The following is a 26,449-nucleotide window of genomic DNA, read 5'->3' on the forward strand; positions in this document are numbered from 1 at the left end:
ATTATAACGTTCGTATTCGGTCTTATTATCAAGTTGGCCTACTAAAAATCCCGCGTTAATAAGATCAACAAGTGATTATCTTTTTTTTCTAAAAAAAAAAATTGTCAATAACTTAAACAACTTAAAATATTAAAAGTTTTAAACAATGAGAAATAAAGAAACATACGTGAAATCATCACCATCTAAATAGCAATAAATTTGATTTTCCTATAAAATTTCGGTAACATCCAAGACGCCTAACAAGAATGCACCTTTATCAACGCGAATTATTGCCTTTTCTTAATGTCTCCTAACATCAAATAATGAATAAAAATTCATCAAATAACGATCATTATTTCATAAAAATCCCGCGTCAACAAGTGATTATCTTTTCTTTTTTCTAAAAAAAAAAAAATTGTCAATGACTTAAACAACTTAAAATACTTAAAGTTTTAAACAATGAGAAATAAAAGATACATACGTGAAATCACCATCTAAATCGCCACCGCTAACAATAAATTTGATCCTCTAGCAAAATTTCGGTAACAACCAAGACGCCTAATTAGAATGCCCCTTTATCAACGCGAATTTTTGCCTTTTCTTAATGTCTCCTAACATCATGATACGAAATAATGAAATAAATAACGATCATTATTTCTTAAAAATCCCGCGTTAACAAGATCAACAAGTGATTATCTTTTTTTTAAAAAAAAAATTGTCAATAACTTAAACAACTTAAATACTTAAAGTTTTGGACAATGAGAAATAAAGATACATACGTGAAATCATCACCATCTTAAATTTGATTCTCCTGTAAAATTTCGGTAACATCCAAGACGCCTAATAAGAATGCCCCTTATCAACGCAAATTTTTGCCTTTTCTTAATGTCTCCTAACATCAAATAATGAAATAAAATTCATCAAATAACGATCATTATTTCTTAAAAATCCCGCTTTAACAAGATCAGCAAGTGAGATTGAAATTCCACATTCATCAACATTCCTTTATAAAAAATCCAACGCCGTATGTTCACTTTCTAACTCGTAAATCTTTTAATTCAATAAATAATTCATCAGGAATTCCTAGTGCGGACAATAATATAATCGCCTGACGTTTGAGATATGTGTAGATGAATGTAGAACCTCTGATAACTTCCAACACAAGTTGGTTGACATAAAACACCCTTAATCCAATTAATAAGCAATCTACTTTGCTAATGAAAAAGAGATATTTTCTATCCCATCAGAAAAAGTGAACCCATTTCTAACTATATCAGGTATTTCTTTAATGTCGTCAATAGGTAGCTTTTGAATAGCACGAGTACTTGAAAAACACTGACCCATTCGGCAGCACATTTTGCTACACTTTTATTTGTGAGTTTCGAAATATAGTATTAAAAAAGCCAGCATCAATTCTCGTTCTGATTTGGCACTTGCGTATAAAAGTTTTGGGTATCACGCATCATTGATTAATAATGCTTGTAATTTTTACGAATATGCTGAAAATTGAATTCTGAATCTCTGGGATGTGTTCGGCTTTTAAGTGAACATTCCGTTCCAGACAAACTGTCCATAGCTCTTCCGCTATATTTGACAGCAATGTAGTCCCTGATGATTTATGTAAGCGACGCATGTTGTATTGTCCGTGCGTATCATGATCAGTTGGTCCTTCAAATCCTTGAAGACTAGAAGAGCGAATAAGATCGCTTTTAACTCGAGAATGTTGATGTGAAGATGCTATTCCATTCTTAGCCATCTTCCATGTATTACATAATCCTCCCGGGACACGCCCCAGCCGGAGGTCGAAGCGTCGGTGTATAGTATAGTCTTTGGTTCCTCTAATTCCCCATCCAAACTATAACCTTATCAGCAGTTAAATTGCCAGTTGGTGAAAAAACCAACAACTATAATCTCTTAATTGACTAGCAGAGAAAGCCAAGAATTCGCACCAATAGTGATACCATCACGTAAAGTACAATAAACTCTGTCATACAATGGTTAGAAGTATCATCATTAGATGAACCAACTTTACTCAAAACCTTATCCACAAATTGGACACGTAAAAAATGATTTTTCTTATCACGAAAATAACGGATCACCCTATTAGAAGTTTCCATAGTTGGAGTTAAAATATAACTTGTAGTAGGAGTTACAACAACTTTACGCACCATACCAAATAATATGGTATATATTTAGGTTTATTATCCATTTTATATTTTGAATTCTCCAATATCAGTATTATCACAATAATAGGAAAGTTACTAATGTCGTTATTTGAAAGGTCCATGTTTTCAATTTCAATATTACTCATTAAAATCATCTCTTTTTTCAAAAAAAACAAATAAATGAGTTTTTCAACTCAACTGGTATATAAGACCATGGCCGCAATTCTGAACGTAAATATGTTAATGGCTCATAGATCCTTTTCTTCCTTGAATAAAAAATACCTTCCAAAATATCAAGAGAGACTCCAGTATGTTGTTGAGATAATAGAGAAAAGAATTCTTCACAAAGGTTATTATACTCATTAAGGTAATTAAAAGAAATATTGCATTCGACCATTTCAATGTTTTTTAACATTGAACGGTTCACAAAATGTTTACGTAATCCCTAACAATTTTTAATGGAAAATTACCAATGTTTGAAGTTCTAGGAGCCAAATTAACTGTTTGGAGACGATATTCTCTTGTTTTTATCCATTATTTTAAAGAAGTGGTGAAAGTTTTTTTTTTTCTTTTTTTTTTGCGGGGATATTTAAGTTTAAGAAGATCCCAATTTGTATTAGTGTAGCATCACAAATGTTAGACAAAAATGTGAAATTATAAAATATGTAATGATTGAAATTGATATAGTTCAAAAAAAGGTAAAATGGACAAATAATTCAAGTTTGTAACCCTCCTATAATACGATAATGATAAAATTTACGAATCAAAAATCTGAGATAGTTATAGAATTACAATACCCCTGATCTACAGGTTTATAAATATTAATAAATAATAATAATAATATTTTAAATATTTTATATTATCATTAAATATATAATTTTCTTTTGACTTTAATGTTTTCATGTGAATTCTTGCGAATTTTAAAAATTTGATTTTCTATTTTAGATAAGATCCGCGAAAATTTGAGGGTTTTTAAGTTTCATGTCATTTATTAGATAAATTAATGTTTTTCATTATACAATAATTTTAATATATTAAATAAACATATCAGATATTTTAAGACAATGTATTATGTTCATATTATATACGCCATAAAAAAAAAATAATAAGAATCTTTTCTTATAAATACAACATTTCATCACGAATGTTCTTCCAAAAATATATAATAGTACTCTTAAATAATCATATTTCAAACAATAAAAATTTAAATCTCAAAACATCAATGTCAGCCAAATATTTTAAAGAACATTTTCCCCCTTTTAAATGTAAGACGCACTATGAATTGTTCAATGTAGAAAAACAATATATAGGAAAGGAAGAAATTCTTGTAAGAACCCTGACCAATAACGGGGAAGAACCGCAGAAATGCAATGGGGGACTGCCAGGCGGGCGGGAAGGGCATAGAAAACAAAATTGTAATGGAGGGACTGCCGTGCGGGCGAACAAGGCATGGAAAAACAAAAATGTAATGGAAAGACCGCCGGGCGGGCGGGCAGGGCATGGAAAAACAAAAATGTAATGGAAAGACCGCCGGGCGGGCGGGCAGGCATGGAAAAACAGATGTTGTAATGGAAAGACCGCCGGGCGGGTGGGCAGGCATGGAAAAACAGATGTAATGAGGGACCGCCGGGCGGGCGGGCAGGGTATGGATGTAATGGGGTGCCGGGCGGAGCGGATAAGATTTTATATTTTACATTATAAGCCCTATAAAAAATTTTTTAGAAAATTGATCACATGTCTGAGTTTTTCTGGAGTAAAAACTAGAAAAATGAGAAAATTTTTTGGGAAGTTGACGATAAGTTTTCGTGTTATAAAAACATGTAAAATCATTTATTTATTATATAGTGTTAACAAACATGTAAAAATCTTTTATTTATTTATTAAAAAACATATAAAAGTCACAAAAATACAGAAAATCTTAAAAATAAATAATGCAATTTCTTGATTATTAAACTTAAGAAAAAAAAAATTTAGAAAATAATTAAATGCTTACGGATTATAGAATAAACTTTATATTTTAAATTATTACATTATACCATAAAGTTATTTTATACCTTTTTTATAAGTTTTGATGTTCCATTTGTCACTAGATTGTTTAATCTTACAAGAGCTAAAAACCTATTTTGATCTTTTCTTTTCTAATCTTGATGGAATATTTTTCAATCTATCTATCTATACTTTACCAAAATCGCCTTTTAACTTATATAATACATTTGACATTTTGTATGATCTGATAACTGAGTATCCTATAATTTATTATCCCTAGTCCAATTTTCGAAATTTTGCTGAATTACATATAATCACAATCACTGTTAGGTTTTTAATTTTTGCAGTAGTAGTAATGAAGAAAAAAATTATGGCTGAAATTTTGTTGTATCGACTCACTTACCAATCATTTTTCAATCTTATCGCACGTGAATTTTCCTTTTAATATTACGATGGTTTATATAAAACGAACGCGTTAAAATTGAACATAATCCTCGTAAATAAGTCAAATGAAGAACCAAAATTTAATGTCATTTAATTTTGCTCATAATAATATTGGAAAAAGTACAAATTGTACAAATTTCTAATTCTCTAATAAAAAAGTACTTTATTATTGAGTTAAATTTGAATAAATTTCTTAATTACTTACATAATTTTTCAAGTGTTTTTCAATCTAATAAAATTGTGTTATACAATATCTAACGCTAGTGGAAATGTAATTATAGAAATAGTCTCACTATTATCTGTTATTAAATTATGAATCTTATGATTTAAAGTGTCTATTTTATTTTATTTTATTTTTATTTTTAAAATATAGACACGACTGGAGTATAACGTTACATAAGAAAAGTTATAAACTAATAGTCTACTAAATTCTAAGCTAATGATAAACCCCAACCTCTCGGGAGGAGCCCGAAGAAGTCGTCCTGCCTGTTTATTAAAAAAAAAAAACCTAGACATAACCTAAGTTTTAAAGTGTCTATATAAACTCCCCCAGCGTAACCATCAAAAAAATCTCGGGCACGTGATTCATGTGATTTAGCTGTGGCTAAGTGTGGCTATAAAAATTGCACTACGCAGTTATTGCTAAATTAACTTCCTTACTTAACCCTAAGATACTCCACTCCAAAGATGATTGCTTGAGAATATAATGAAATATTATAGTTGTTGATTCATAAGAGTAAAACAAATTCTTTTAAATTAATGAAATTAGAGTAGTTATTTTATTAAAATAGAATGTAATATTAATTTAACTAAAATTTATTCAATTTCAATTTATTAAAATTCATTAATTTAAACTAAAATATTATAAATAATTAGCATGGTTCGCTTATTTTGATATTGTTCAACGTCTTCACCTAATTTATAAATAGGACTATATGACTTCCTTACTACTTTATAATACAGACTAGTTTTGCTCTTTTAGAAGAGAAGATAGCATTAATTAGGCTGTCAAAATAACAGCAGTTGCAGTTTAGTTTGTTGAACTGGTATTATTGCTTACTTGGTATTTCTACAGGACAGTACAGGTTTCATATCTTCTGCGAGTTTTGTTTTAAAAGATTTATAGCTATTGTAAATAAAACAAGCTAACTTTTTATTTTAAAAAAAAAATTGTATACTCGAACCCGTTCATCAATTAATTCCGCAACTATGATAATCGCGCTGATTTAATGTTCATTATCTTTTCATCATCAATTTTCTTCCAATGTCGGACAACTTCCCAACAACCTATTACTCGACAAGACATATTCCCGAATGAACATTTTACCGACATGACACATTCCCTAATGGACATTATACTGACATGCTATTTTTCCCGACATTATCCTGACAACACATTTCCTGACAGACATTTTCCCGACATGACATATATATTAAAAAAAAAGCGATTTCCCAATTATTTAAAATAAAATATATGGAGGAAATTTTTTTATTTGTTTATTCATATATTTATTTTAGTAAAAATTCGCAATTTAATGTACACTGTATATTTCATGATTTTCATAGTGCAAATTTTCAATAAAATAACTTGCACAACCCATTGCGTCCCTACAAAAATTTATTTTAGTTGCATTTATTTATTTCAAGTTATTTTTTAATAATTTTAAAAAAGAATTTGCCATAAGACAATTGACTTATTAAATATATCCATGTCTTATAAAGTACAACAGTTTAAAGAAACCTTTTTTTATAAAAATTGTTATAAATAGTTTTTTTTTTAAAAAAAAAAAACAATAAATTTAGATAAAAAAGTAATTTAAAACGGTTTTAAAAAATCAGTCATTTAAAAAAAAGAAATAATTATTAATTAAAAAAATGTATATATATAAAAACTATGCTGGACGTGAAAAATCTAATTTAAGTTAAATGGACTAACCATCATAGTAATAATTAATTTTAATGATCAGTCCAAATTACTTTAACAATATGGCAATCAAATCTCACATTGAAAAAAAAGGAAAAAAGAACTGTTAATAACAGTCGTTAAAATAAAAAATTAAAACTAAAAAAACACCCATCAGTCACCCTATAAAAATTTTATCCATTATTTCTGTGAAAACTCCATAAAAATGGGTCTTTTATGGATCCATTCACAGAAAATGTAAATAATTCGATTCGTGATATAATAAGGTTATTAATTTTGGAAATATAAGCCTTTTACGGGAAAAAGATGGAATATAAAAAATGGCTTTTTTAGAGGTCAACATATCTTGACGTGAAAAGGATCTCTGTGTTAAGATTTGTTGTTTTTTTCAAATTGTTTTCTTACAAATTTAATCTTTTTTGAAATTTTTAGTTGTGATAGCAGTAAGAGAATTATATTTATATTTATAAACATGATTGATACATTATTAATAAATTACTTTTTGTAAATCATTTCAACATGTCGGGAAAATTTCTGTCGGGATATATGTTGTCGGGATAATGTCATGTCGGGAAAACTAACATGTTGGTATAATGTCCATTAGGGAATGTGTCATGTCTGTAAAATATACATTCGGGAATATATCTTGTCGGGCAATCGTTGTCGGGCAAAGGGTAGAAAAAGGTTGTCGGGAAATCGTGGTGTTAACTCCCAGTTATATTCTTTAGAATAGTTTTGTGATTTTCATTGTAATTCTCCTTTTTTTTTATAGTTTCATTGTAATTCTACTTACTATCCATAAAATAAAATAATAATAAATAAATTAAATTAAGTCAAATTGGAAACAGGGGGAAAAGCAGACTATTCAGTCTTTTTGTGTTCTTTTTCTACTTTTTCTTCGGTCCATCATCCGAGGAGTCACAAATTTTATTCATATTCATTCGTAATTGCAGAATATAATTATCAACCGTACTGTACAGATTTACAAATTCGTACTAGTACTGAATCCCTATAAAAAATTTTATCCGTTATTTCTCTAAAAACTCTGTAAAAATGAGCCATTCACTGATCCATTCACGGAAATGTAAACAATTAGATAAATTCTTTATTAATACTTAAAAGGTGTAAAGATATTTGTTAATAATAAGGATAAGAATAAGGTAATAATTTATAAAATTATTTTCAAACCAATTAATTCCGGAATTATGAGCCTTTTACGGAAAAAGAAAAAAGACGGAATATACATATATTTTTCGGGGATCGATAAATTATTTCGGGATTATCTTACTCATCACGCGGCAAAAGTATCATTCCTGATAGACATGATGTATTATTCTTGATAGACTGTAAAATATATTATGCATATCAAGATTCTCCTGCATATCTATCAAAGAATGATATTTTTGCCATCACGCGTAGTACAAATATTAAATAGTGTTGTTACACTGCATAGAGAGTGTGACATTTTATGCAAGTAACAAATAGAGATCGGACCACAAAAAAATAAACAACGCTGCCGCCGCCATCATGGTAAGATTTACAGTTTCACAGATGATTTGCGGACGATCGTATGTCGCGACATTCAGAGAATAATGCAGATTTTTTTTTACATGTAGCACTTTTTTTATCATTATCAATCAACAATGTAAGACAAAATAAACTAAATTAAAATTATTTGGAAGTGATTAGGACGTGAAAATAAATAAATACAGAGAATGACTATGTTATAAAATTCAAGATAAATTCTCATAAATATTATCCTTCTACAAGAACAACTTAAAACTTCCCATTTCCTTTTCTTTTTCTTTTGCATTCTAATAAAAAGAATATGTTTGCTAAATTGTGTATTTTCTTTTTGATTGCGATCACAACTATGGTCGTAGGAGTACCTCTAGAGGAATCAACAAAGAATGGGACTTTGATTTCCAAAAGAACAACAGCTCCCGTCTGTAAAGACCATAACTACAGTGAGCTTGTAAACGCCTGGTGTGCCACGAAGTCATCAATGACGGTTATATGCGCAAATGAAGATTTGCCAGGCACTTTTACATCAGATACTATTCAATGTAATGGCGCCGAAGTTTGTGTTGATTATTTTTTAACAGAGAACAACGCACAAGCACAGTGTGCTAGCTTGTACATGAAATGGGACAATAAAGATGGTTTAATTTCCTGTTCAGGTACCTCTTTATATGGAAATGGAAAAACATTCGATATATCAGTCGGAGTGACAACATATGATGTGGATGGGAATCCGATACAAGTAGATCAAATTGCTATATATCTGAATAATCAAGAAATTGCAACTACCTCGAATCTACACAATGTAAGCACAATACTCCAGGATTATGAAGATGGAGTTTTTGAATCATGTTTCGCATTTAGAGGTACTGCGAGAGTAACTGGTTATTTCGCTGCTTTTGGGGCTACGGCTTAAAAAAATAGTATATTTTCTTATAGAGATAATATACTTAGTCAATTTATACTGAAGCTCGTACATATATACATGCTACCCATATTAATGGGATGGCAAACCAAACCCCATTTCCTATCCCATTTCATTTTTCTATTAATATAATTTAATTCCAAATGCATTGAAAAATACAAATATACTAAATAATAAAGAATTTCTTGGTATTTTTTCACAAAATTTTCATCATGTTTTTAATTTTAAAAAATATTTTATTAGTAAAAATAATATTTATTGGCTAAACTTTTTCAAACGAACAACTGTTATAAAAGAAAGATTTCATCAACTAACCCATCAAAAAAATCACGATCATATGATATTTTGTGGCATACCGCATATGTAGTATGTAAACCCGTACGCCCTACTAACGTTTTTAATTTAAATTTTTAAAATTTCCGGGACCACGTGGTCTTGGAAAAATATGTAGATTATTTCGTCAACCTGTTAACTTGTTTACAAAAAAAAGAAAAAATTAATTGCTAAGAAAAGACAGAAAATGTCAAAAGACTGTTTTTTGTTTTTGCAAATTTTAAAGATTATTTCATTGTTAAAAAAAAATAATTAATTAAAATAAAATAAAAATTAATTTACATTTTTTCTTAAAAATTTTAGATTCTATTTTACCATCTCTTCCTACTCCTGTGCCATCAGCAGTTACTTCTTTACCAGTAGGCGCAGATTCATCTCCAACTCCAGCATCTATTTCACTACTATTAGCGTTAGTTACCTTAGCAAAATCTACCACCGCTTGTAATTGAGTGTCATGGGATCGCCCAAGTGTAAAGACTAGAAAAAATTTGTGAAATAAAAATTATACACTATTGTTTTTAATTGTAAAACTTTATAAATGCAATACAAATACTATACAACAAATGTAAATCAAAAGGAAATATCTTGTCTAAAAGTTCTGAACGTTAATTTAAATATTCTATCCTCCCAATAAATAATTCTGGTCGTTACTAATTTCAAATCTCCAAATTTGAAATCTACAAAAAAAGGGAAGTAAGATGATATTCTTAAATAATAAAATACAAAAATTTAACAATATTCTCAAAAATACCTTTTTCAAGAGTCTCGAACGTCAATTCAAGCCTTATAACAAAAAGTAAATACTAATATGTGACAAAAGAATTCTAATAATATTTTACGTTTATCGACACGCGTCAGATGTCAATCAACACTGACGCCTGGGATACTAGTAGTAGTTTAAATTTATAAACAAATATTTTGAAGGCTTTAATTATGGTAAATTAAAGTAATATTTACAAGAAAATTTAATTTAGTACTTAAAAATAAATTTAATATACAGTATATGATTTAAATTTGTAACTAATGTGAATTCTTTCTTATGTTGTGTTAAAAATAGTATTCATTTGGAATAGCTTTAGAAATTTGTTGATTTTCCAAGAGCAAATTCAAGGTAAAATCATTCATTCTGCGAGCATAATTACTATATAGCTAATGATAAATAAATGCGGAATTAATCAATAATAATAATAATAATATACATTTTGTAAAGAGAAAATGGAAATAGATTTAGAAATATAAGTTTAGAAAGTTTAAAATAAATTTGTTCATGATGGCATGAAATTATGAGCTGTAAAATTACAAACTAATGAATAACAATGTCTGAAGAAGTTGTGCCACTAAATTACTACTTCGATCGAAAGATCTTTTTCTAGATTATTGTCTTTAGATGATTTTGGAGTACCATCTATTATTTCTTCAATGTCCTCATAATCATATTCATTAACTTCTTCATATTCTTCTTCTCCATCATCATTTTTGCGAAGACGTTTCCCTAGTACTACAACTTTTGCACACTCATTGAACGACAATTTTTTCATTGACGCAACTACTATTTTATCATTTTCAATTTGACTGTGAGTTGAATTGAGTGGTTTCTCTGTTCCTGCTGAGCCACTACTTGATCCCTCTTTTCCTTCAATGACTTGTACAATCTCAGCATCAGCAGAAATTACATAAGATAATGCAATATATATTATGTTTTTTATAGTAATTGATTCTACTTCAGGCAGGACGTATATCATGTCCAAAACAGCCATAAAATGAAAGACAAAAGATACGAATAGTCGTAAGAAATTCCAATACATAACTGCTGTGAATACTGATCGTTTGCTTTTAATATTTATTGAAACTTGAGCAACGTTCTTATTAGCGTTGACTAATATTTGAACTAAGCGGAAGGTTACAAATATATCGATAAGAAATTCCACGACAATTCCACTAGCACCGTAAGGTATAGGAGTAAAAAAGTCAACATGACAACTAACTATATCAACCTCAGGAACGTATTCAGTAGATGCCTGTTGAAAGATAAAATATGGAACCTGAAAATAATATTGGATTATCAATTTTTTTTTTTGATTTTTTTTTATAAATTATTAATAAAAAACTTACCGAAAGTGCAACTTTAATTGAAAATAATATAATACTTATCCATTTATCTGACCTATAATTATGTACATTACGTATTTGTCTTAAACGCAATATCAAGAACGCTAATAATGATAATCTCGTCATAATATTTCCGACTATTATAGTTCTCAGAAGAGCATCACATTGAATGTACGTAGCTATTTTTGGTGTCATATAAAGACCGAAATTTGCTCCCGAACGCACAATTTGAGCAAAATTAAAAATAATTTTTAGTATATTCGAAGCATTTGCCTGACGAGCTTTGTACAGCATTACCGAAATAAACAAATTGTGTAAAGACATCTACAAAAAAAGAATAAAATATTAATATTTTAAAGAAATACTTTTTAATTGATGCATATCAAATAAAAGAATTTACCATGATAGATGCACCTGTCCAAAATCCTAAATATGATTGAATCTGAATATAATTCATTTTGTATATTTTGTATAGAGATTTCTTGAAATTTTTTTTAAAAAAAACTTTAAAATGCTTGAATATAGAGTGAATCTCTAAAGTTCTTATATTTATGAACAAAAATAAATCAACAATACTAACGAAATCAAAATCTATAAATTATTATATATATTGTTAATTATCGTAAATAACAATGAACCTTGGCGAATACTGTTGAAAATTTTTACGTAATACAATGAATACAATGAAAATCTTCTGTTTCAGGTTGATGTTTTTGGAAATTTATGTTTATAAAAGTCATCATTATAAATTAAAATTGCAAAACAATAAATTGCCTTTCTGAGCTTTTCTTAACATTTAAAATTTTTTACAATTATAAATTTATAACATTGGATTTTTTTAATCATTATAAAGGATCGACTTATAAAGGTTTAAAGACAAAAAACAATATTCATTTATGCTACAATATTGAGATTAAATTTCCGAAAATCCCGAAAATTCCGTACCGTACGTCCGTACTCCGTACTTGTCCTATATATACTTAATATATTATAGACATTAATGTCCATTTAATATCAACTGTGGCTCAATAATATATATAAGTATATATCATAGGGTATAAGACAATGTAATTGTTGTAAGAGTATCCTTGTATACTGCTATGTATTTCTACTATCTTATTATTGTTTCTTTTGTGTAACAATTTATATAAAGAAATGCGTTACTAACATAAAAAAGAAGTAGATTTATATATTGACGCTTATTTTTCTTAATTCGAAACAAGATTCTGCATTCCCCGTCATATATCCAAAATTATAGTCCTTAAATAACTTGCATCTATATTTTAAAGGTTTTTTTTTTCTTCGGAAATTTTTTTAAAACCATTTTTTTTTTATTAAAATACTAGGGTCAATACTTGCAAATTTTGGATTCATATGTAATGAAAAGACATATTAGAATAGCAATCTTCTAAATTTTAGATATATTTTCGGTTCCATCATTATAAAACATAAAATAGTAAAAATTTTAATAAATTTTTTATTATTCATTTTTCAAGTAACTATACATTATCTTATAAAATATACCGTAATTGATGAAAGATCTCAAAATATTTTTTTGCGCATATTGATAATCTCGTTTGGAAGATATTTCACAAAGATAAATGAGTACGGTATATACCGAATATTACTCACAATACTCCATTACCTGGTCATGAACGATCTCGTCGTCGTAGTGAAGATCACGTTGGTCTTCGAGAGCATCGAAAATCAAATGATAGGTCTAATAATAGTAATAATAATTCTGAAGCAGAACATAATCAATTATCCAGAAATACTTTTTTTTTCTTTAGTGTTTGGCTGAAGAAAAAAAAATTATTTTTTTTCTTGCATACTGTTGCACCCTTGAGGAATTTAGTTACCTCATTTAACGATCAAAGAAAAAAAAAACTTTTTTTTCGGCAAACGACAGTTGTTCACGCGCAAACAACTTTTTTTTTGTTGCCGAGTTATTGAAATAAAATAAAAAATACGAAAAAATATGTTAAAAAAAATTAAATGTATGAAAAAAATATATAGAATATATATACTTTTTTTTATGAAAATTGACTCATCTTGTATAATTATTCAGAGAATATTAACACGTCGTGTTCTCGTGTTCAATATATCTAACTCTATGTATTTAAAAATGCGTAATATACATATCTAAATTAACATTTCATTAAAAGAAATAAATAAGTAATGACTTACTTACTATTGTAAATCGTTTGGTAAGAATGTTAACCATCACGTTAATAAGATTTTCATTTTGATCGAAAATAAAGCAAATTTTTAAGACTAAATAAATAAATATGACATAACAGATGATATACTGATGTTTTTGAATTTTTTAACTACGCCATTCATATGAATAAAATTTGGGGTACACGAACAAATAATTTTCTCTGGTTCGTGATCATGCTCATCGTTGGAAATCGATCCTGACCTAAAACATTTAGTAAATGTTTCCTCATAATATGTATAGTCAAATTTGATGCAATTTTAATCACTAGTCAATGAAAAAAAAAATAATGTTATTGATAATATAAAAATTGTATAATTAATAAATTTTATAAAGAAACATTAATTTTATAACGTGTAAAATTTTAACAAATTATTTTTTGAGATGATCAGGTGATTCAGCATGTAGTACAATGATTTGACATCATCCATGTCGGACAGTAAAAATACTATTTTTTAATCACAAGGTACTTAAATAATAGTTAATAATATTATATCTAACTTCAAATATGATTACTAATCACTAAGCCACAACAAAGTATTGGTTATTATAATCATAAATAATATTATATTATAATAATTAAGCTCCGCACATCATCTCATCAATCTCATCAATTGCAGAATCACGAGATACAATAGATACAATGTTAGTCATCATTTTTTTACTCACGCGTCGCGATTTTTTTACAAATATATATATACTCTCAACATATATATATACCATCAGTTTTTTCTAAAAAAAAAAATACTCTCATACTCTAACCCTTACGCACAACCCACACTTCCAGCTTACATATCTAATAGAAGATGTAAAGGAAAGGGAACTATAAGAGAAGACCTAGAGAAAGAGGTAAAACGAGAGAAGAGTGAGAAATACACAAACAAACACGCACCATCCACCCATACCCTGTTCCTTTATATCTTCTGTATTAGCAGAAAAGACCGTTCTGAAGAAGCCTAATAAACAAAGACGTCGCGTACACCTAAGAAAGGGACGAAGTGACGTCCGTGATCAAATTTTTGTCGATATTTCAGAAAGGAAATAGTAAATATTTATTACTTTATTATTTTTATACTTGAATCTTTATTATTAATATTAAAAAATCTTTTTTTTTATTATAGAGTGATAGGATAAAATGAAGATGAAGGTGCACATAAAAACACTCCACATATTATTTGTGCAGTTTTCAGTTGTTTTATAAACTTATTTCTTAGAGGAGTTCTTGAAAAAGGGTGCGTATCAAATATTAAAAACGCGAAATTTTTTTTTTTATGTTTATACTTATACTTTATATTTGTTATCTGACTTCTTATCATTAGATCATATTTATTCCTTTTTTTATTTATCAGTTATAACACTATTTTGTATTGAAACATTAGACAACAGATGAAAGCTCTCTGAATGGTGCATTACCAGTTTTCTAGATGAGTGTAAAATGGCTCAAGAGACTTTAAAAGAGGTGTGTATTTTTTTATTTGCAAAGTGGGTAACTTCCTAAGCTAAAATTAGAACGGATAACTCATTGAGTCGGGGAGTTCACAAATTTTACTTAGGAGGGTACTGGATTTATTTGTTTGGGTTGGGTAAGGGTGAGCAAAGTGGGTAATTCCTTGAAATTACCTGCTTTTTCTTTTTTATTTTATTTTTATTTTTATTTTTTTATTCCCTTTTTTTATTTTTTTTTATTTTTTTTTATTTCTCTTGTTCACTTGATAACCAACTCAAGCAAATAACATCCTACTTTGTTATTGATAAAGTCTGCTAATTCTAAAGGAGGAATTGGCTATGTCTTCTTTACCATTAAATAAAATTTTAGCACACTATTAATAATTTCTTCTTTCTCATAATAGGTAAATGCAGAGATTTACAATCACTGATAGAATGAAGAAATTTCAACTTTAAAAGAAATAATATATGGTAAATAATTAACTTGAAAATTATTCTAAGAATATTATATTTATTTTTTTTTCTTTTTTTTAGTTAATGGTTCTACTAGAAATACTAATTACGAATAAATTGAATCATTTACTGCTAAAATTAAAAATATAATAGGTAATATAGCTTTAGTCGGTGATCCTGGTATGTGGTAAAGGTATGTCATTATATTAGTCACTAAAGATAAAGTCAACTAAAATCAAAAGATAACATTTAATAAAAAAAATCATTTGTTTATTTTTTTTTTTAAAAAAAACCAAATCACTTAAATATTTGATACTATTATAATGTAAAAATTTCAAATTCGGACTTAATCTATAAAATCTCCATTTTTTATTTACGCTTTTAAATGAGATGTAAACTTTATTTATATTTATATATAAAAAATCCTCTAATACAATAATAACAAAATTTAACTATATTTAAAATTGTATATAAAAGTCCCCCTAGTAAAATATTAATAAATTTTAACTATATCTAAAAATGAAATTATTAAACAAAATTTATAACAAAATCACGAACTTTCATTAAAAAATTTGTAGTTTTTAGTATACTATTTCTAATAATAAGACCAAAATATCCAACTGGTGTAACGTGTTTTATTGTAGCATATCTAGACTTTAATACATCAACAGGTGCTCGTTTTAACATTTTATTTTCATATTCTTTAATACATGAAATATAATTTTCTGGTGAATAGTTGAGAGCATCTTGAATAGCATGTGTTGTTCCTAATCCTAATAACGGACTCATAGCATGTGCTGCATTTCCAATTAATGTAACTCGGCTACTTGTCCACGAATTAATAGTTAATGGATTGATATCTCTTACTTTTCTTAATTGTATTGGATTATAAGTTTTGAATGGATAAGTTTGTGATTCTTTTGGAACTGCTTTAGGAGCTAAATCCCATAATTCTAATAAAACATCTGTCATTTCACTCTCTGGTCTTAATTTTCAAATCATATTTTTAACATGTTCAACAACCGATGCTGGATTATTATCATCAACTTTGAATTTTTCAGTTTCTTCATTATCTAATTCGCTAGAATAAAAATAAGCTATCATGGTTCTATAATGAAGTTCATCAGAGTTGTTTTTATTCTTGAAATTTTGTTCTTGTTCAATTGGAATTAAACGTAAAACGTAATGCAATAAGTGTTTAATCTCCATTTAATCAAAGTGTTTTTTGAATTAAACTATTTCCATTGACTTTAATTAGCCTGTCTATTAGATGCTTAGTAGGTACGATAACATTTGCAACAACAAAAGTTGCTCCAATATCATTAATTTGTAATTCTGGTATTTTTTGTTTTCGAACTAAAGAAAAAAAAAATACATATCAGTTATTAGTCAAACAAAATAAATAATATTTATTTTAATTTATTAAATCTCAAATTCTTACCTGGGGAATTAACTCCACTTGCATCAACTAAAATGTCACAAAATTCTCGTGAACCATCATCGAAATTTATCCAAACACCTTCGTCAGTTTCTTTATATTTAACAAGCTTTTTACCCCATTGAACTGGAACATTTTCTAATAAAACATCTCTAAGTCTATCACGATAAGCAACAGTCACTGATAGGAAACGATCGGGGATTTCAGCGATTTCATAAATATTTTAAATTCCACTTACCAATTACCTTCATATTTTTTAGTTCTCGTGTACCGTCTGATTTGGTTATCCATTGATCAGGTGGTAATTTTTTAAGTAATGGATGATCTTCCAGATAATTACTAAAATCGTATAAATCCGCATCTTCGATCATATCATTGTACATATTTTCCGTTTCTATCTCGATAATAAATGAATCTGTATCAGTATAACACAATCTTGCTCGGTTTCCATACTTTCGCTTGATGTGATTGTAATCAAATATTGATGTTGAAAAACTCGATTGGAAGAACCCAATCGCAAACCAAGTTTTGGACGATGAATCAACGTTGATAGCATCTTTAAAAGTATCATGAAATCAGTTTATGGTATATATGTGTATTTACTATATTATTTAACATACTTATATAAAGTGCATGCAACCCCAATTACAAAGCGTAATAATTACTAAATGTTCTAAATTTCCAATCGAGTATAAAAATCATCGTAATATTTTAATGAGCGAAACGAATTTCATTACATGGAATTTTTTACTTCTGTCTGTAATTATTTTTGTATAATTTAAATAAATAATTTTTATTACTCACTAATACGTGATATAATAATAATTTTAGAACTATTTAACAAAAAGACAAAGGTCAGAACAATAACAACTAATGATAATTATAAGCGAGATTAAGAATGTGAATATCCTTGATGTTACAAAAATTCTCGGTTTTGAACTTTCATACGATGACTTTTTAGTAAGAATATAAAAATATATTTAAATTTTTTTGAAACACTCGCGTAGTACATAAAATAAATATCGGAGTAATTCATATATTATTTGCATTCATAGCAGACAGGCTTAATAAAAGAAGTTGCGGTTAAAGAAAATTTAACAAACAATAATTCCAAAAGTGTATATACAGATCTTTTCATTAACTGAATATATGCTTACATGTCACGAAAAAAATATTTTCGCAAATCATAATATGGACCGAATTTACAAGATAAAAGATTGCCTAAAAATTACGTAATCGAACCCATCCCTTAAATTATTGTTAATTGCTCAAAATTATGAGAAAAATCATTGGAAATTTATTTTAAAGCCAGATATTACAGTAGTGCCAATCTTGACTGTATTGTCAATTAATGAACATATTATTCTTTATTATGTCAACATCTCATATTTAAAATTTTATAAATTATAATTTAATCGATAAAATGAAGTGTATATAATATTATGAAAAAGAGGAAAAAACAAAAATTATTTTCGCCCAATATTCTTTTTATATCCCTGTAAAAAATTATTCAGAAAAATGATCACGTGTCTGAGTTTCTTCGGAATAAAAACTAGAAAAATGATCATTTATCGGAGTTTTTTCCAGAATTTTTCTTATAGGACAATTAATATATTGGTTGGCCCAAGATAATAGATAATATTGGAGGCAATGTGAATTAAAGCAAATTGCTAGATCAGCATGTTACTAGTTTTTTTATGCTAAATACTTGTTAATTATATTTTATTTTAGTTCATTAAATAATATGGAAAAAAATGATCAATATCAAAAACTGACAGGATAACAATCAATATTTACTATATAAAAATTTTCGATTTTTTTCAGTTGAGTCATAAAATTACTCATGTCTAATTATCAATTTTGATCAAATTAGGCATAGAATTTATACATTTATATCGATGTTCGATGAAATCCGATCGATCATATGAAATTTTGATACTCTATCGGCCGTAATTAACCACGCATAAGCTGATTTTTAAATTATCATGCATACATATCGTATTCAATAAGGCATTTAGGATCCTATTGAAAGAACTTAATTTTCTTGTATAATATCTATATCAATGAACTTTAGTTCATGTTTCTATGAAATTTATACAATATAAAGAATGTTCGCTCAGTTCAATTATGTGAAATATCAAATTTCAATATAGTTTTTAATGTTGTAAAATATTAATTCGAAATACCGTGTTATCGTGCATTAATTAAAAATTAATGAAATTTTATTTATATTTTCTTAATACTGTATTCTTTAATCTCCTTAAAGAAATTATTTTTTTCATATTTTCAAAATATAAATTTTACGGGAACAGTGAATTAGTAAATGAAAGAAAGTATTAATATCCGTTTGAGTAGGACCCCTGAATATAAAAAATTTTATATTGTGAACCTTGTCTGAGAAAATAGGTAAATTGGTAAAGTGTACAGTGTACGAAATTAGCAAAAAAATAACAGTGTATGTCAAAAATTTTATATTTATTGAAAATTTTAGTTAAAATGTACTATAAAACTTCAATGACAAAATCTTTGATCATCTTTCTCATTATATAGATCCGTTATCTCTGTAAAAACTCCGTAACAATGAGCCTTTCGCGGATCCATTCACGAAAAATGTAAATTATTCGATAAGTTCCATAATATAAGGTTATTAACTCCGGAAATATCAAATACGGATCGACTTTTTTTTATACTGTACCAAAAATTCCGTACCGTGACCCGAAAAAAGAAAAGGTGAAAAATTTTTTCAGATTGGAAAAAAAGCCAAAGCCAACCTGAAAAAAGAAAAAGGTTTAAAGAATTCGAAAAAAACCGAAAAAAAAATTTGCGAGGAGGGACAAAAGAAAAATAGGGAAACGAAAAGGAAAAGGAAAGAAAAAATAAAAAAAAAACTTGAAAAGAAAAAGAAAAAAAAATTTTGGGGAAAAATAAAGAAAGAAATTGGTCTAAAAAAAAAGATCAAAAAAAAAATAATATAAGTTATTTAAATAATAATAATAATTTTTCGGTTTTGGAGAAAAAATGAAAAAAAAATGAAAAAAAAGAAAGAGGAAAAAAAACGAAAAATTTTTAAAAAAAGAAAAAAAAGGAAAAGAAAAAAGAGAAATGACAAAATTTGAAAAAAAGAAAAAACCAAAGAAATTGAAAAAAAAAATAAATATTTGAAAAAAATTCGATTAATTAATGACTTGCCAATCAATCGGGTCTTAACTATAAAAAATACGATTCAAATTAATTTATATTAATTATATTATTTTTGTAAATTTTTTTTTGATTTTTTTTAACAAAAAAAAATGTTTTTACGAAAAAGAGAAAAAGGTAAAACAATCTATCGAATTATTTGATATGAGGGTTAAAATTAGCACAAACAATTATTATTATTGTTTAACCAATTAAGGTTAATAGATTGCTTTTTATATTCGAATATTGTGTGAATGTTGTTTGTAAATTGCGTAATAAAATTTTCCCGTTTAATGATTGCAAATTTAGTTAATGATGATAAGCATCAAAATCACTGTACTTGGTAAAGGATCGTAAGATATGAATTTCGTCAATTTCGTACAACTTTTCTTGTATTTCGTACATTAGTACAATTTCGTGCTTTTTGTATGATAATCATATAATTAAAAATTTTATATTTAATTATTTAATTTGTAATTCAATAAAATTAAGGCCATTATTTTTTTTTTAAATTTTTATTATAAAATCGGATACAGTATAGTACCGTCGTACTGTCCTAATTAGGTTTTGGTACGAAATCTCGAAAATCATTTGAGTGATTGACACAAGACCGACAACAAAATCTCGACAATCCAATATCTTGACAAGTCAAAATCCTGACAAGTCAAAATCCCCGACAAAATTATACCACATTTAAACTAAATATTACATATTGCAACAAATTATTTTATTAGAACACACATCACAAAATTGTCGATATAATGACTTGTCAAGATTTTGGATTGTCGAGATTATGTTGTCGATCGTGTAAAACTATAACACGTTTATTATCGGAAGCGTCAGAAAAAAAAGTTTATTATTATTATTATATTTTACACGTGAAAAAATACAATGAACCATAAAATTGAACTGCAAAAGTTGCATTCAGATGAAGAATTATTTTACAGAATCAAATGTTAGTCGTGCAAGTGACTGTCGAGATTTTGATCGGATACCTCTTATTGGTTCTAATTGTACTAGTAAAGTACAGTAAATTTCCAAATCCTGTCCTTAAGTATTCAATGAAGTTTCCCTTCGACTCACATTTTTTTTGTACATATTTGATATTTCAGTAATTCTTTTTCATATAATTTCTTGTGCAATTTTCTAAAAAACTCAATCAGTTCAACTGCCTGCAAAAAATATATACGGTACTATATTTAGATTTATGAATCGTTCTTATGAAAGTGGAGTCCGTAATTATCCTGAAAAAATTATGTAATTGTGATGAAATAATTCATTTGTAATGGGAATAATAAAATTAAAAGAAAAACAGTCAACCACCGGTCGTCCTGCTGAATTGCTTGTTATACTTTGCACACCGATTTGTGTTTTTATTTTCTTTATTTCACAAATGAAAATCTTATTATAATCATCATTTATCAGAATTAAGATGGTTTTTTACTATTTATTGTTAATCGTAATACATGAATATAAAGTTTTATGAATTATTTCACTATGTTTTAATGATTATTTTATAAAAAAAAAATACAATCATTTTTCCTACATTACATATTCGTATGGTCCTAGGCCAACAATTTGGTCAAACTATTGTTGTATTAATTGTCTATAGGAAAACCGAATTATTTTGTAATTAAAGAATTAAAGTGTGCAAGTATGTTTTAATGCACGGTTAAAGTGTATTTTTATATACTTAAAATATATTTAATTCGAGATCCGGCTATAAATCAGTGAAAATTACTATGGGCATATGGGCCGATCTAATCATTAATCAATCAACGCACCTGACACACCTCATTTGCCCATAGACCGGTCTAGGCCTTTCCTTTTTTGGGATAAAGATACAGTATATGTAGATCACCGACTAAATATATGCCGCACCTGCTACCTGGGTTGATTGATTAGAATTCCAAAAATTGGCGAAATTTTGTACATCATTAATGAAATTCATTTAATTGGCATTTTTGTGGGTAAAGGTATCACTGCAACAAAATGAAAATGTTACGTAGTATTTTATAGCCAGCTTTCGAATGCATTATTAATTTCCCTTCCGATGAAAATTAAAAAATGGCTTGTCTTTGTGGCAACGGCAGATTCTTATCATTTACGAATTTTAACTGATAGACATCCGGATCAACGAATTTAAAGAATATTTAAAATATCACTTATATTGTACTTAAAAATTTCGGAGAAATTTCTAGATAAATTTCGGTATATCAATTTCGTTGTGATCATTTTATTATAAATATTCCACAATTTTCATGTTGGAATTCGTCAAAAAAATACATTCGAACAATTCTTATCAATAATTTACAAAAAATTAAAATTAAAATTATAAAAAAGAAAATAATACTATACGAAAATGCAACAAGAAAAGGTTCCAACCGTAATTATTGTCGGTGCAGGTCCGGGAGGGCTTACTCTTTATCATTCTTTGATAAAAAACAAAGATAAAAAAGAATTCAATGTAAAGATCTTTGAACGAGAATCTGGTCCTAAAGGTAAATAATTTGTATGAAATTCGGAATGTCTTTTATATTCAATATCACGTGACTAACTCAAACTCGTGTTAAAAAACATTAGATCGATGGCAAGGTTATCATATAGGATTTAAATCTCAAGGATTTAAATCACTTATGAATTGTATTCCATCCTCGGTCGCTTTAAATCTTCCAAAAGCAATTCCAAATCCAGTTCCTGGTGTAGAATACCATGGAACTTCATTTAGTGATCATGAAGGAAATCTTTTACTAAGACCTCCATTTAAACAATTTAAAAATATTTATGAAATCGCTGAAATCCCCGATCGTTTCCTATCGGGGACTATTGCTTATCGTGATAGACTTAGAGATGTTTTATTAGAAAATGTTCCAGTTCAATGGGGTAAAAAGCTTGTTAGATATGAAGAAACTGACGAAGGTGTTTGGGTAAATTTCGATGACGGTTCACGAGAATTTTGTGACATTTTAGTTGATGCAAGTGGAATTAATTCTCCAAGTAAGAATTCAATAAAATAAAATATTATTTATTTTATTGTTTGACTAATAATTGATATGTATTTTTTTTTCTTTACTCTTTAGTTCGAAAACAAAAAATACCAGAATTACAAATTAATGATATTGGAACAACTCATGCTGTTGCAAGTGCTGTCGTACCTAAGCATCTAATGGACAGGCTAATTAAAGTTAATGGAAATAGTGTAATTCAAAAATTACTTGGATTAAATGGAGATTCAACATTTATTGGATTACGTTTAATTCCAATTGAACAAGAACAAAATTTCAAGAATAAAAACCATTCTGATGAACTTCATTATAGAATCACGATGTTTTATTTTTATTCTAGCGAATTAGATAATGAAGAAATCGAAAAAATTAATAATAATCCTGCATTGGTTGTTGAACATATTAAAAATATGATTCGAAAATTGAGACCAGAGTGTGAAATGACAAATATTTTATTAGAATTATGGGATTTAGTTCCTAAAGCAGTTCCAAAAGAATCAGAAGATTTTCCATTTAAAACTTACAATCCAATACAACTAAGAAAAGTAAGAGATATCAATCTATTAACTATTAATTCGTGGACAAGTAGCCGAGTTACATTAATTGGAGATGCAGCACATGCTATGAGTCCGTATCTAGGATTAGGAACAACACATGCTATTCAAGATGCTGAAGCTCTTTCTCAAGCATTACTTAACTATTCTCCAGAAAATTATATTTCTTGTATTAAAGAATATGAAAATAACATGTTAAAACGAGCGCCTGTTGATGTATTAAAATCTAGATATGCTACGATAAAACAAGTTACACCAGTTGGATATTTTGGTCTTTTTATTAGAAATAGTATACTAAAAACTACAAATTTTTTAATGAAAATTCATGATTCTGTTAAAATTTTAGATTTAGTTAAAATTCATTAATATTTTACTAGGGGGACTTTTATATATAATTTTAATTTTGTTATTATTGTATTAGAGGACTTTATATATACAGTAAATATATACTGTAATAAATACATCTCGTGACGGTAACGCACCACCAATTTACAATTTACAATAAAAAAATATTAAATAAATCCCCCCTGTCTAGAGTTTTCTTTTTTTTACTAGTTAGGACCTGTAGTTTTTAGGTGAAGTTCAACATTGTTTTTTTTTGTATACATCGGTAGCTTATAAAATGTTCAATGTAGTGCTCCTAGCTAGCCATAAAATAAATAAAATAAATATTAAATAAAATCAATAAATTCTTTAACTAAAATTAATGTCCAATTGTTCCGTGTTCAACTTGAATAAGTTTTATTTTCAGAAAATAAATAACAAATGAGCTCTTCCTAGCAACTCAAAATCTGTCTCGGTAACCTAACATGTCTGTTAAAGTGAACCTAAGTGAATTTCGAGGCGATATTTTTAATTGATGTTGATAGAATTATCTCTCAGCTAAAAATATTTAGATCTTTTAAAATAATTTATTTAACCTAATTGTTATTTTTTTTAACTAACGACGAATTTACGTAAATTTTCATTTTAGTTCGGAAACAAAAATTACCAAAATTGCAAATTATCGATGTTGAAGTAGCAAAGGTATTATTGTACCTAAAGATTTGGGAGTAGTTTAGTTCAGAGAACACCTGGATTAAATGGAGATTCAACATTTATTGCATTAAACTTTAACTTTATATACAGTATCAGTTTTATTGTTTTTCAATCAGTGTATTATCATATATCAGCCATGGACGGTGAATATTTATATTTGGATCTTACATATTTTGAAGGGATTTCATTTCTTAAATGGATTAAAGAAAATAATTAATATCGTACGTTCAAGGTTTGGTTCATTCTGAAAGACTATTAGTTTGGGGCAACATCGTAATGTTGAATTGACTTTGTGTTTTTAACCTAGCAAAGCAATGACGTAGGAGTGAATTTGATTACAGCATATCGGCATATCAAGTATAATGATCAGTCGTTCATTCAGTGATTTCGTGTCACTTCATAATTAACAACTACTCTTAGAATTACATTTCATTTTAACTTTGTTTCGGTTAAATTAATTTCGTCAAAAAATATGCTATCTATTCCTCCTTTTTAATTGATAATGCCTTATCCCATATCGACATTTTTCATGTACAATAATAAACCTGAGAATTTTCAGGTTTATTGCGCAGAAAAAATAATGTCGGTCACGAATTTTTTGATCTACGAGATTTTGTAACTGTGGCTTTATTTCTTCTTAAATGTGGCGAAATTCCCGATATCGGACCGATAATAAAAAAACAATTACCGCATATTTTGTAGAGATTTCATAAGAATATATATTAAAATTATACGATAGATACATATGGTTGTACTTTTGAAATTGTCATTTCTACTGTTTATCGGTCGGATGTTACGTTTTAATATGTACCCATGAGTAAAAGGGTCAGTGTCCTGATTTGTATCAATAGATTAATCTATTTGCCATAAATGTAGAACAAGATGAGAAAATCATATTTTATAACCTTCAATTCCTTTTTTTGTACCGAAAAATATATATAACAAATTGCAAGATAACTTTCGATAAATAGTGTATATTGCTCCTTCAAATATTTTTTACAAACAATTTGAGCGTTTCTTTTCAATATTAAAAATATTTGAACGTGTACTTTCGTACTATAAATATATATAATTGCCAAAATTAGAAACAATAACAATTTTAAGTCATTACTGTAATACTTGGATCAGGTACAAACGAGTATTACACCAATTATTTCCCCTATCCGTGAAAAAGGCTTAGTTGTGTGAAAAATTTCAATAAATGATTACTGATTAAGTTTCAATTGATGTAACAAATATTACGAAAGATTAATCTTAAAACTGGAAGAAATATTCCACGATGGATTGATGGATTGATAAATCTATTATTATTAGTCGGCATTGCAAACCAAACCATATATGGCAATCTATTATGACACATCGATAGACGATCACAAAAGTTTTTAAATAAGGAGTGTTCTTTGTAATAAAATTTTCATAAGACTCATTTAATTAAGGATAACCATTATTTTTCTACTACAATCTCTCGAAAAAACCGACATTAGATCATCTTCAAACGTTAATATCTTGAAAATTTTCGATCATTTCGAGCGCTTCAAACATTGAACGTGTCCACATGGAAAAACATTTCCAAATTGGAATATGCAAGCCGCCAAGCCCCTAAAGCCCTGATATTGATTTGATCACCAGAAAATCAGCATCTTAACAGCCTTACCGTTGACAGATTTTTTACGTAAAGAAAACAGCAAGCCACCAAAGCCTCTAAATTTATTGATTTGTCCACACATTATAAGC

At 27.7% G+C, this 26,449-nt stretch overlaps 6 protein-coding genes across 6 annotated transcripts; 3 read left to right on the forward strand and 3 right to left on the reverse strand.

Moving 5' to 3' along the window:
* Window positions 1–3,282: 3,282 nt before the first annotated feature.
* OCT59_026604 (uncharacterized protein) lies at window positions 3,283–3,663 on the forward strand (the record flags this gene model as incomplete). The annotated part of the gene is made up of 1 exon (XM_066143274.1): window positions 3,283–3,663. Exon 1 carries the CDS (start codon window positions 3,289–3,291, stop codon window positions 3,661–3,663), a length of 375 nt encoding a protein of 124 aa, XP_065992808.1. The 5' UTR covers window positions 3,283–3,288.
* A 4,708-nt stretch (window positions 3,664–8,371) lies between these two features.
* Window positions 8,372–8,935, forward strand: OCT59_026605 (uncharacterized protein; the record flags this gene model as incomplete). The annotated part of the gene is made up of 1 exon (XM_025329658.2): window positions 8,372–8,935. The coding sequence occupies one exon, from the start codon at window positions 8,372–8,374 to the stop codon at window positions 8,933–8,935; it is 564 nt and encodes a 187-aa protein (XP_025165359.2).
* Window positions 8,936–10,614: 1,679 nt separating this feature from the next.
* OCT59_026606 (uncharacterized protein) lies at window positions 10,615–11,843 on the reverse strand (the record flags this gene model as incomplete). Its single annotated transcript, XM_025329659.2, has 3 exons — window positions 10,615–11,319; window positions 11,390–11,710; window positions 11,787–11,843. The coding sequence occupies 3 exons, from the start codon at window positions 11,841–11,843 to the stop codon at window positions 10,615–10,617; spliced, it is 1,083 nt and encodes a 360-aa protein (XP_025165360.2).
* A 4,188-nt stretch (window positions 11,844–16,031) lies between these two features.
* On the reverse strand, window positions 16,032–16,475 carry OCT59_026607 (uncharacterized protein; the record flags this gene model as incomplete). Its single annotated transcript, XM_066143276.1, has 1 exon — window positions 16,032–16,475. The coding sequence occupies one exon, from the start codon at window positions 16,473–16,475 to the stop codon at window positions 16,032–16,034; it is 444 nt and encodes a 147-aa protein (XP_065992809.1).
* Window positions 16,476–16,496: 21 nt separating this feature from the next.
* Window positions 16,497–17,497, reverse strand: OCT59_026608 (uncharacterized protein; the record flags this gene model as incomplete). Its single annotated transcript, XM_066143277.1, has 4 exons — window positions 16,497–16,706; window positions 16,789–16,859; window positions 16,945–17,121; window positions 17,395–17,497. 4 exons carry the CDS (start codon window positions 17,495–17,497, stop codon window positions 16,497–16,499), a joined length of 561 nt encoding a protein of 186 aa, XP_065992810.1.
* Window positions 17,498–22,480: 4,983 nt separating this feature from the next.
* Window positions 22,481–24,043, forward strand: OCT59_026609 (uncharacterized protein; the record flags this gene model as incomplete). The annotated part of the gene is made up of 3 exons (XM_025328719.2): window positions 22,481–22,619; window positions 22,702–23,115; window positions 23,199–24,043. The coding sequence occupies 3 exons, from the start codon at window positions 22,481–22,483 to the stop codon at window positions 24,041–24,043; spliced, it is 1,398 nt and encodes a 465-aa protein (XP_025165363.2).
* Window positions 24,044–26,449: the final 2,406 nt, after the last annotated feature.

The sequence above is a fragment of the Rhizophagus irregularis genome, chromosome 6 (genome assembly GCF_026210795.1).
Source record: "Rhizophagus irregularis chromosome 6, complete sequence".
In the NCBI taxonomy this organism is placed as follows: domain Eukaryota; kingdom Fungi; phylum Glomeromycota; class Glomeromycetes; order Glomerales; family Glomeraceae; genus Rhizophagus; species Rhizophagus irregularis.